Source organism: Triticum dicoccoides, chromosome 7B (assembly GCF_002162155.2).
Source record: "Triticum dicoccoides isolate Atlit2015 ecotype Zavitan chromosome 7B, WEW_v2.0, whole genome shotgun sequence".
NCBI classification, from domain to species: Eukaryota; Viridiplantae; Streptophyta; class Magnoliopsida; order Poales; family Poaceae; genus Triticum; species Triticum dicoccoides.
This window is the reverse complement of record NC_041393.1, coordinates 187,382,307-187,394,037: the sequence shown is the minus strand read 5'-3', so window position 1 is coordinate 187,394,037 and position 11,731 is coordinate 187,382,307. Positions and strand designations below refer to the sequence as shown.

The 11,731-nt window shown below is 47.2% G+C and overlaps 1 protein-coding gene across 1 annotated transcript; it reads right to left on the bottom strand.

Moving 5' to 3' along the window:
- Positions 1-488: 488 nt before the first annotated feature.
- On the bottom strand, positions 489-4,684 carry LOC119340787. The gene is made up of 7 exons (XM_037612702.1): positions 4,325-4,684; positions 4,143-4,229; positions 3,834-4,049; positions 1,555-1,719; positions 1,407-1,460; positions 1,173-1,319; positions 489-1,079 (listed from the first exon to the last, which is right to left on the bottom strand). Exons 1-7 carry the CDS (start codon positions 4,514-4,516, stop codon positions 702-704), a joined length of 1,239 nt encoding a protein of 412 aa, XP_037468599.1. The 5' UTR covers positions 4,517-4,684; the 3' UTR covers positions 489-701.
- Positions 4,685-11,731: the final 7,047 nt, after the last annotated feature.

The following is an 11,731-nucleotide window of genomic DNA, read 5'->3' as shown; positions in this document are numbered from 1 at the left end:
GAGGCGGGTTTAAGGCGCCCGCCTGTAAATGCTTTGACAAATCTAGTAACCAAGCTAGATAAGGAACAGGCTGAGTGACCCCTATCATGTAGTAGTACCAGCTAAATTTGCAAGTACGTACAGCCATTGAAGTCTACCACAAGAATGCGATCTGTACACTGAACAGAATGCACACGCCCGCATGTAGCAGCATGCACATGCAAGGGCGCATGCACATCCACATGAAGCAGCAACGACAGGGATTGGAGTTGTGCGCCTAACCGGTTAGGCATAGACATATTCGTTGTTCGTATGTGTTGCGTCGTAGTACAGCTTACTCGCGTGTGTTGGATTTTACAGCGTCTGCTGAAACTATAGCACCGCACCTTATTTTGCAGCACCTGTTGAAGCAAGCGCCCTCCCGCGTGCTAAAAATTGACTATTTCAGCGCTGTAAAAATTATTTAGCGTGCCGCGCGTTGCATTTATGTTGAAGATGCTCTTATGCAGTAAACAGAATGCACACGCCTGCAGGTACTTGTCAAAATTTACAGATTGCTCTCAACCCTCGAGTGCTCATATGCATCCAGGAGCTAAAGACCTACTAAGCCTAACAATGATATCCTACAAGAAATAATGGAGTACTGTCGCAAAAGATTGGGTGACAAAAAAACAAACAAACAAAACCAACAAAAAAACAGCAAAAGCCTAACAATGTCAGGGTCAGGGGCATTTCACGTTCCTCCCTGGCCCCCCATAGTAGAAGTAGGTCCCCCAGCGGCCGTTGGAGCCTCCCTGGATGTCGTAGCACCCGGGGTGGTCGGCGAGGAGCTTGAGGCCGGACGCCCGGATGATGCTGTTGTCCCAGTCCACCACCTGCAGGTTCCGGAAGTAGGCGGCGCGGTCGAACCCCTCGCCGGGGAAGTGGCCGCTGCCCATCTGCGTCGCCGTGTGGGACCCCGGCGGCCGGGTGTTGACGACCTCGCCGCCGAACTGCACCATCCTCGCGTGGTGCGCCAGGTGGGTGAACAGTCCGGACGGCCAGTAGCCGACCACCATGCCCGGGCCCAGCTCCAGCCACCAGTGCCCGTGCTTGGGATCCTGAGGACCCGACCATTCATCATCATGCATTTGCCATGCAGATCAACAAATTCTTCTTGAAAATTACTGTAGTGATTCTGAAATGGCGTTTACCTTCCATATCATCAGATTAATATCAAACTGCCTCCCGTTGTACACCGATTGTGGCGTGATAGCCGCGCCGATGGCTATCTTGTTGGTCGTCTGGACAAATCCACGGCAGTTGTGGTTGTAGCACCCCGTCTCTTGGTACGCATCAGTCTACGAAATGCATGTTTAGTTAAACTGAATCCGGGGCAATCAGACCAGGCAAAAGGTGAACATTTTGTTTGTGCAAACAATACTTACTGTCCAGTAAGTGAAGAACCTAGCATTGCTATCTCCATACAGCTCCGGGCTGACCTGAAAATGAGGTGACAAGGGTTTCATCTTTCATGTTCTTTCTGCAGATAGTACAATGATATTGTTTCAAGAATCTTTTATATCATTCATGTACCTGCCATCCAGCCTCAATGGTGTTGAGATCGTGGCCGAAGGAGCCGGAGATGACCCAGATCTGCGACAGGCTGAACTCAGATGGGTCATCTATCCTGGGTGACCACACGTTAACACTCGCTCTGGCCCCATAGTATTTCTCTGAATTCACGTACCCAACCGCGTGCTGCCTCCAAAACAGAGCTATGTTAAGAGCAGTAGTCTAGACACTAGGAGTATGTTTTTCAATTTTGACTAGTAACTAGTAGTAGCTAGGTATGGTAAGTCCAATCTTTCGCTTAGTAACCACGCAACTCGAATGCGGTGCTTGTTTAAACAAAAAAAAACTCGAATGCGGTGGATATAAGACAAAGCAACCAAGTTACTCTAATGGTTGAGTCAAAGAGCCCATCATTCAAGACGAGTTAATTTGCTCGTGCATTTTGATTAGGTTAATGAAGCTTCTGCACATGTACAAATTGTTTATTTAGTTGTTCCAAACCACATGGGTTCTCTTCTTGTGTGTCTGCTGAGCATCTCTTCTCCGGAGATTAAGCTCATTGGTAAACTCGATGAAGGTACATTCAACTTGATATTTTTGATGAGAATCTTATGCGTGGCATTTACTCCCTCCGTTCCTAAATATTTGTTTTTCTAGAGATTTCAACAAGTGACTACATACGAAGCAAAATGAGTGAATCTACACTCCAAACCATGTCTATATACATCCGTATGTGATAGCCCATTTGAAATCTCTAAAAAGACAATTATTTAGGAACGGAGGGAGTATGTGTGTCCACAGCTTGTAACAAAACATCAGTCTTCATGCTTACCACCGGTGGCTTGATTGATTAATCACTTGAGACCACTGTTCTAGAGGAGAAAAAAAATACAGTCAGTAACTCGGATGAAAAGTTAACACTGCCCTTCAAAAGCCCAATATATTGCCTCTGGTCCTCTACTATACCACAAATTACCTGGTTTACAAATACTCCCTCCGTTCGGGAATAAGTGACATGGTAACTAAAACACATCACTTATTTTCGGACGGAGGTAGTACAAATAAGGGCGGTATTGGTTCTTGGTGCAATGGCGCCAAGTGTGCCGACATCAGACAATGTCTATGAAGGTACTGCTATTTTGATTTCAATCACAGAGGGCAACAAAATGCTCCTTTCAATACCTAATTTTAGCTTAAGATGCCCAATTGAAGCACAAACTAGATACACAGAACGGAGAACCGAGTTACCGCATTGGCCCTTGGAATCATTTGGCTCATCTGTTTAGTTATAACCCTACGTTTGAACCAAATTCAGATTTTTGAGAACTTTGTCATTGGCTTCACAGCAAGCATAACATGCAGAGATCTTAGTTAAATTACCAATGCGCAGGACATGTCTTGGCAAATAAACTACTCCAAAACACAGATGAGATGCACATGCTGCCAGCTGAAACTGCACTGCCAGACAGGAGTCTGACCACCGTCCTGACTGAAATATTTCTATGCCCAAGTCGTGTAGTCAAGCAGAGGGTATCTAAACTGGCCGCACCAGTTGCCAATGGATCTAAACAAATGTTGGCCTACGGATATGAACAAAGGCAACCAGTGATCCTAGTAGCAAAGTAAAAATTAGCAATCTGGATTTTTCCCTAGTGAAGCTTCTATGGACTCATATGCAAGTAGTAACTGTTTAATTGCTGTGATTATCCTTTTCCTGAGTAGTACAGGCTTCTCTTTTGTAGCTTTTCCAGGTGCCACAAGCCCCAACAATGGAAGCTCATTCCCATATTCTTTTTACAGAGCAAACTACAGAGCTAATTTGATTTGCTCACATGATGCTTTTTTTTCTCTATCCCTTTTCCTTGGCGTAAGTGTGCAGAGTTGCTCTCATCATTGGTGTACTGTACTATTTACAGACAATTTTAGACCTACCACTGAAAAAAAATGTATTTTACGGAAATGAAAACTTATATCTATGCCATTACCAAACCATTATGTTGTTACTTTACTATATGACATATTGACATATTGTAAGTGCAAGAGTTATTTCTTTTAGTGTATTCTTATCCATGAGAATGGAGGGAAGAGGAGACCGTCAAGGAAAAAAATAGCGCACTACAGCAAAATAGCGGTGGCCTCAGAATACGCGTGCTATATCGCGCTATAGCGTGCTATTAGCGAGACGTTGTACACCGATTTATTTAGCGAGACAATTCTCAATACGCTATAGCTTGCTATTAACGATGCTATAGCGCGCTATTTTTTCCGGTGGAGACAGTAGAGTGTGCAAAACGACCAACCTCATGGCCACTGCTGGTGGAATCACGGCGGGTGGTCCGGCGTGGCGGCTTCCTGCCGTACCTCCTGAGGGAGCTAGCCCTGAGCAGATCCTTCTCCGTCGTCCGCCGCAGCGCCACCGTCCCTTCCGGGCAGGCCTCGCCGGTGGCATGCCACGCCTGCACCACCACCGCTCCGGCAATGGTGGAGTTGTAGTTCTTGGGCCTCTCCGGCGGGTCCTAGTTAAGCATCGAACTAGCTTAGCAACACTTCTCACGCCAGAGAGAGACACACACAGCACTGTGTGTGAGCAAAGAAATGCTTTTAATTACCAGAGGCTTCTGTCCCTTGAGCATTGGGTGGTCAAACGCGGGCTGTAGGTGGGAGGGAACGCAGTCGATTAAATCACCATCCGGGCTCTGCAAAGCAAACAAGCACTTAATGTAACCACAAACAGATGGAGAGAAGAATGCGCAGTGCAGAACTAGTTTCACTTTGAGGTACAGATGGCAACCTTGATGGTCTTGAGGGTGGGCTTGTTGAGCCTGCCGAGGAGAGCCCTGATCCTCCGGTGCTTGAGCGGCTCCCTCCCTGGCCTCAGCCTTGCGGTGGCGTTGCCGGCGCTGTGCCCGGAGGTGGCCACTGCGGAAGTGTTGGAGAGCAGGAGGAGGAGGAGCAAGGGAACAAAGTGGAAACTCCAAGCCATGCTCCCACGGCTTGTCCGCTTGTGTGTATCTATCTAGTTCTAGTCGCGGTCGCGCCGGAACCGGAGCGGGGAACCGAGGGTGGTTGTAGTAATAGATAGCATGTGGTTGTCTTGTTCCTTCCACTCCGCAGCCCTTTTGAAGTGAGCAATTGCTTCACCAGCCTGTTTTTATTACCGGATACAACTGGTGATACCAGCGACAGTGAGGTGGTGTTTGTTTCTCTAGTCCTAGGATTTTTTCTAGTTCCTGAAATTTTTTAAAAAAGACTCTGAAAGAGGTGTTTTTAAGGACTTTTAGCAAAAATTCCTAAAAAAGTCCCATCCTGTTTGGTTTGTTAGGGACTTTTTCTAGTCCCTACACGAAAAAGTTCCTGGAAACAAACACCCCCTGAGTGAGTGAGTGAGTGGCTGGGTGCTGCTGCTGAGACCATTTTCCGTTTCCTTTTTAAAGCTCCCGAGGGCCGGCCACCCGGCAAAGATGATGGAGCCGATCGAAGTTCCCAAAGTTAAGTTAGGTGGCCATTCATGGATGGGTGGCCATGAGACCCGGCCCTGCGTCGCCAACAAGCCGTGCAGCAAAAGCAAAGGGCGGGGCCCTTGGGCCTTGTTGGGGGCGCAGTGCAGGACCAGGCAGGGCGAGCCCAAAGCTATTTACTGCTGGTTCTGCTGCACTGCTGCGAGTGCTCAAAACTTAGCAGAGCAGTGGCGTGGCTTGTGGCAAACGTAAAAGAGGCAGTAGAGTCGTAGCGCCACTTTCCGCGGGCTCCAGGTCCATCAGGATTTTGACAACGCAAAATAGTACGTACTGGGGATTTAGAGCGATCTCCGTCGTTTCGTTTGGACCGATCTAGTTCTGTGGTGAACATCGCTGGTTGCTGCCGGTGACCACAGGGACAGCCGGACAGGGATCTAGGATTCATTCATGTCCGAGCTGGCCACTGAAATCGTCCTTGCTCTTGCCAAAAATAAAAATAAAATGCATGCTCTTGCTGGCTCGGAAGACATGGAACGTGGGCAGACGCTACGTCCATTCTTTCTTTCTTTTTCGAAAAGAGGGGACAGACGCTACGTCCATTCTACTTAATATAAGTTAGAAAATGATTAAAAATAGTTACCATAAATTATTATTTTTCTCAAATACGCACGAGAAAAATGTGTATCATTCATTATAGAAGAAAGGATACGAAACCCGAATCCACCTTTACAAGCTTATTTACACGCCGATTTGCCGCCCACCCTCTGTTTACATATAGCAACTACTCACTCTCCTCCCACGCTACAAGATCGACGTCAAACCCTAGGTTATCCTCTTTGAAGAGCCCTGCCTTCGCCCAACACTGTCCTTCCTCCTGAATCCGCTGCATGGAACGTTGAAATGATGGCGTCGCTCCATTGAATACCACGTCATTCCGCTGTTTTTAGATTATCCACATCACCAGAAGGCACTTAGCTTTTTGGGCTTTGCGGTTAGCCAAGGCACCATCTTGTCGCATACACCATTGCTCCAGAGTTTCACCATGTCTGGGCTGTAGCTCCACCTTGTTTGTTAGTCTACTCACCGCAAGCCAAATCTACCTCGCGAAGCTACATTCCATCATCAGGTGCTGCATGGTTCCCTGATATTGATCGCACATGGGGCAGGCTGCCTAGTGAAGAAGGCCGCGCCGAGCAAGTCTATCTGAGGTCCAGCACCTATTCTTCAGTGCCAGCCAACTGAAAAAGCGACACCGTAGCGGCGCCTTAGAATTCCACGTGAAGCCCGTAGTTGGCGAAACTTGTCGCCCCATGAACCTAGCTGCATACGCCGATCGGCTTGAGAAACATCCACTGTTCTCCCATGCCGAACACACCGAATCCGGAGATCCATCCTCAAGGGTAATGGTCGAAACTCTAGTCCATAAGATTAGGTACTGATCAAGCGCCTCTGGTGATTTTAACCAGACAAAAGGAAACAACGCCAAGAAAACATTGACACAATCCGCGGCAAACATCCTCTATAACATTAAGCTCCCTAGTTTTAAATGCCTCATTATCAATTGAGGTCTCCAATCTGGAATAGGTCATCCAATTTTGATGGGGTCAACAATTTCACAAGGAGCTCTCATTCAAAAAAATTTAATACACTATGCTTCCTAATTTGGAACTCTCTTATTTGATTGAGGTATACAATTTTAATCCTTGACTTGGCTCGGTCAATCCTTAGTTGTGGCCCAATGAAATCACTAATTACGTTAAGCTCCCTAATTTTCAAGCCCCTCATTCAACTGGGGTCTTCAATTGGGAATTGGATGCACAATTGATTGTGTCGTTCACCTGAGCTTTATGGTGGTATCTCTCGATGAATTAGTCCCTTGGTAAGTGTTCAGGTGATGTGGGCTATCATTGAGAAAAAAGAAAATGTCGACTATGACATGTTTAGCATCAGCACAACACATGCGGCAAACAAACATAGGTAATTTCTAATGAATTTCTATTAGGCCTCGTTTGATTTGCATGGGATTTTTTTTTATAATTTAGATCCTCTAGAAATTTTCATGCGATGTCGTTTGATTTACAGAATTGTGTTCCACCGAAACCAATCCTACAGAAAATCCATAGTTCAGTTTCACAGGAAAAAAAAGAATGAGGTTGGACTTAATGGAAAAATCCTGGCGGGAAGAAAACGCGCAAGCATGATTTCCTGTGGTTTTCCTATATACTACAATCAAATAGTACTTGTGTGAGAATTCCTTTGTTTTGCTATCCGTGGGATTTTGACGATAAAGAGTTTCCCCCGCTTTATATTATAAAGCAAACATCCCATACATCCAGCTCGCTGGGGCCGCAGCACAGATAAGGCCAAAAGAAAAAAAAAAGAAAAAAAAAGAGAAATAAATGCCGACACCGGCAGATCAACGAAGAAAGGAAGATCGGCAACCGCTGCACCCTCTGAAGAAGTACCGCCATGCTCCCAGCATCCCGAAGCACCGAGCCCCAAGCAACACCTTCAAAAAGGAATGCGACGATGTCGCCGCTGTTGCCCGAACAAGTTCTAGGGTTTCCCTCGATACGCGAGGGATAGTGGGGAAGGGGTATACCCGATGCCCTTCAGGAAGGCCCGATGGCGCCGGCAGGCGTCATCGCATCGGTGTCGGCCAGGCCGACAGGGGTTTCTCCCGGTCCACAACCACCACCACCACCCCAGGCATTTCGAAATGCACGACCCCCTCAGCCATCCACCAGCTTGTGCCACCATGATTATGGGACAACCCTCACCACCTCACTGGAGTTGTCAACACGAGACCTGGAGAGGGAGAGGAGACACCACCACGGGAGCGACCACAACTCGACCGGAGGAAGGGGACGGCCTCCACCACCGCAACGGAGCCGACCGGACGCGACGACGAAGACTTGTCGGGCCTTGATGGCCCGGTCGGGCCCACGTGGACCCGGATAGTCCTGTTACCACGCTGCAGCTTGCCGACCAACGAAATCCTCGCCGCCCGACCATCGCCACCACGCCACCACCAAGGATCGTCGCCGCCGAACATCCAGCCACCAGCGCGCTCCAACCTAGATGGGCTAGGCGGGCGCCGCCAGCCACAGCGCCATCGCGTCGCCCCACGGCCAACGGCCGCACCGTCACATCGAGAGCCACGGGCACCACCACCGATGGGCTGCACCGATGCCGGCCGAGAAGCACCGCCGCCAGCCACCACCGTCCGAGCAGGGGGAGCCACGCACGGGAAAGGGCAGGCCCGCCGCCGCCAGCATCACGCGGCCGAGGCACGGCGGCTCTCGCTAGCGGTGGCGGGAGAAGGCAGGGGCGAAGGTGGAGAGCTGGAGAGAAGTGGGGAAGAGGCCCCCGGTCGCCTTGCTCGAGGAGGCGACGCGGGGGTACGGGGAAGGGAGGGCAGGGGGAGTGGTAGGGGAGCAGGCTTGGGCCGCGGCGGCGGCTCCGCGCGGGGGAGCCGCCAGTGGCCGCGAGGGAACCCTAGGAGCGGGGCGTTCACGAGCCTCTTGATGATGTCCGCTGGGATTTCACTAGACATGGCATCCTATTCATAGTTTTCCTGTTCCTTCACTTTACCAATCATGTAAATCAAACGAGGCCTTAACTAAAAGACGCCCTTCAGTCATACGGTCAAAAAAACCCACCCAAACACCACAATAAAAAAATAAAAATGATACACTCACGGACGATTCACTATGGATTGGTCATAGCAAACACTCTTCCACCAATCATTTCCTAGATTTTCACCGTTGGGCCACTCTTTCCCTAATTTTCAACCACAAATTCATACATTCATCTATAAGCATGTTCGTAAAGTCTGTTCATAGGTGCGAACTAACCCGTGGTTGGATTGTTAGAGGGACAGTGGTATCTCCAGCCCATCAGGGTTTAAATCTCAATGCTCGCATTATTCCTGGATTTATTTCAGGATTTCTGGCGATGCGCATTCAATGGGATGATACGTTCTCGTTGACAACGAGGTGCCTATGATGACTTTATTAAATCTCAGGATGATATGTCGTTTTAGTCTCTCGGAGGTGCTCATAGGGATAGGGTGTGCGTGTGTGAGTCATAGGGGTGAACGTATGCACGTTTATATGAACATTTGCGTCTGAACTGTGTTAAAAAAGTATGTCCATAGGTGTAGCTAGGGCTGGAATTCGAGCTGAATCAAGCTAGCTCGCCTCGACTCGGTAGAGCTCCTTTCGTTAACAAGCTAGCTCGACTTGACTCGTTACTATAACGAGCTCAACCCAAGATTGGCTCGACTCGTATAACTCGCGAGTTGGTTCATTTAGCTTGTTAAGCTTGTTAAAGACATGAACATAAAACCGCAAATATGATAAAAATTATTATGTATGTATTAAACATATACATCACCAAACAATTGTAATTTCCTTGTAATGCATCAGTCTCATGGGCGGCTAGGCCTTGTGTTGAGTGCCTGGGACGCAGGGTGCTGAGTGGTTGATCCTTTTTTGGATTGGGAGTGTCTGATCTTTTGTACTGAGCCTAACGAGGTACACGATGACTCGTGAGATTGGCTCGTTTAACCCGGTCTATAAACGATCTTAAACTAAAGCTCGGCTCGACTCGTCATTCTTTGAGTTCGAGTCGATTCGAGCCGAGTCACAAGCTACTCATTTAGCTCACGAACTTCGAGCTTTTTTTTCAGCCCTAGGTGTAGCATTTGTCATAAAAAACACTCCATTGTTTTCCCACACGTCAAACCAACTAGCATGTAAATAATTGTTACTACTTAAAAAACATATCACGTAAAATAAAACATGTATAACACTAAGAACATAAATGGCGCAGCAAAGCGTGCACTGCCCTTCTAGTGTAGAGTGATTCGCGAGGCAGCTCTTTGAAAATGACACTAAAGGGCATCTTTGAAAATGACACTAGAGTGTAGAGTGATTCGTGATTCAGCATGTTCCTCTTCGTCGTGTTACTGACGCTTTGATCAAATGGTCTGGCTACTTGCAGCTTTGGCGCCCGCTTAGCCGTCCCAGGGAGAGAGACGCCATCACCTCCATCATCACCCAGCTTCGCGCGATGGCTCTCCGGATGGCTCCATCGCTTCCCCCGCCACCACCAGAACCAGATTAGATCATCGTCATCTCGCCTCCGCCACCGCCGCCTATGTGTTGTTTCGTCATGCATCTGTGTTGGGCTTGTTGTGCTGTGCCTACAGCTGAATTTGGGTCTGTTTGTTTGTGTGTGTGTGTGAGTATTGGACCCTGCCTACGGTGGCGTTGTGTTGGTGTGTGGTGTGTTCAGTTGTTACCTTGATACTTTCTGCCTGGTGGTCGCTTTATTTATAAAGCGGGCCGAAAACCTTTTTCTATAGAAATGATACTAGAGGGCATCTACAACGCGAAGCGCTTGAATAGGCGCTTAGGGAATTAATTTCGGCTAAACGACGACCTATTCAAGCGCCTATTCAAACGTCAACGCAAAAAGAAAACCCCTCAGATTCATATTAAGTGTCTCTCGCAAAAGCAAACCCATGCCTTTCACGAAAGAAAAAACAAGAGAAAATGCGATTTTTTTGTTTCCAAACCGTGTCTCTTGCGGAAGGAAAACTGTGCCTCTCGCGAAGAAAAAAAGCACTGTTTTCCGTTTTCGATAGGCACTGCCGCGCCTCTCATGGAAGCAAAACTGTGCCTCTTGCAGAACATAAATCGTGCCTTTCATGGAAGCAAAAAAAATTCTTTTTTCCCGTTTTCGAGATGTACGGCCGTGCCTCTCGCGGAAGCAAGACCGTGTCTATCGCGAAAGCAAAATCGCGCCTCTCGCGGAAGCAAAAAATAAAAAAAAAACACATTTTTTGCGTGAATCTTTTTGTCGAAAGGGTAAGAAAAACCTGTGATAAACTGGAAAGCTGAAACAAACCGAAAAAACCATCTAAAAAGTAGAAAACGTGTGCATAAAAACAAAAACAAAAAATAAAATCTAAAGAAAACGCCCAAAGTGCGACACATGTGGCGGCTAAGAGTGCGCCACTCTGCCCACCCTAAGTGATCATTGGGAGGCTCGCGAAAAAACGCTCGTCAACTAGTTGCTCTCAAGTATTCCTACTCGTTTCTTTAAAAAAAAAGAGGATATTCCTACTCAAGGCCTTAAGAGATAGGTAGGCCGAGCGAGCGAGCCAGGTTAGCTCGCATTGTTAACCGATTGACTTTCCCTAAGAAAAATTTCACATAACTGAAAAAGTTCATGAATTCAAAAAAGAAAAAAACCATGAATTTTACAAAACTTACGATTCTGAATTTCTAAAATTTTGCACGTTTGAAAAAAAAACATGGATTAGAAAAAATTCATGAATTTTGATAATATAATCACAAAATTCAAAAAAGTAATGCATTTGAAAAATTACACATATTCAAAGAAATGCATGCGGATTTTAAAATTGTTCATTAATTTAAAAGGTTCACAAATCAAAAAATGTTCGGGAACTAAAAAAGAAATCCGAAAAAATGAAAAATAAAAAGGAAGGAAAAAGAGAGAAGAAAAATCGACCAAATAAACACACAAAACTTTTTTAAAAATCCGTCCCAAATGCTATTAGAAGCTTGGCAAAGCCGTGAAAAAGCATCTACCGTCCAATTACCTGGCCGGCTCGCTAGTTCGAGTTGGGTGTGATGTGTATGAAATGGCCTATAAATCGTGCCGTGAGCGTTCAATAGGATTTGCCCCCCCCCCCTCCCCCCCAACCC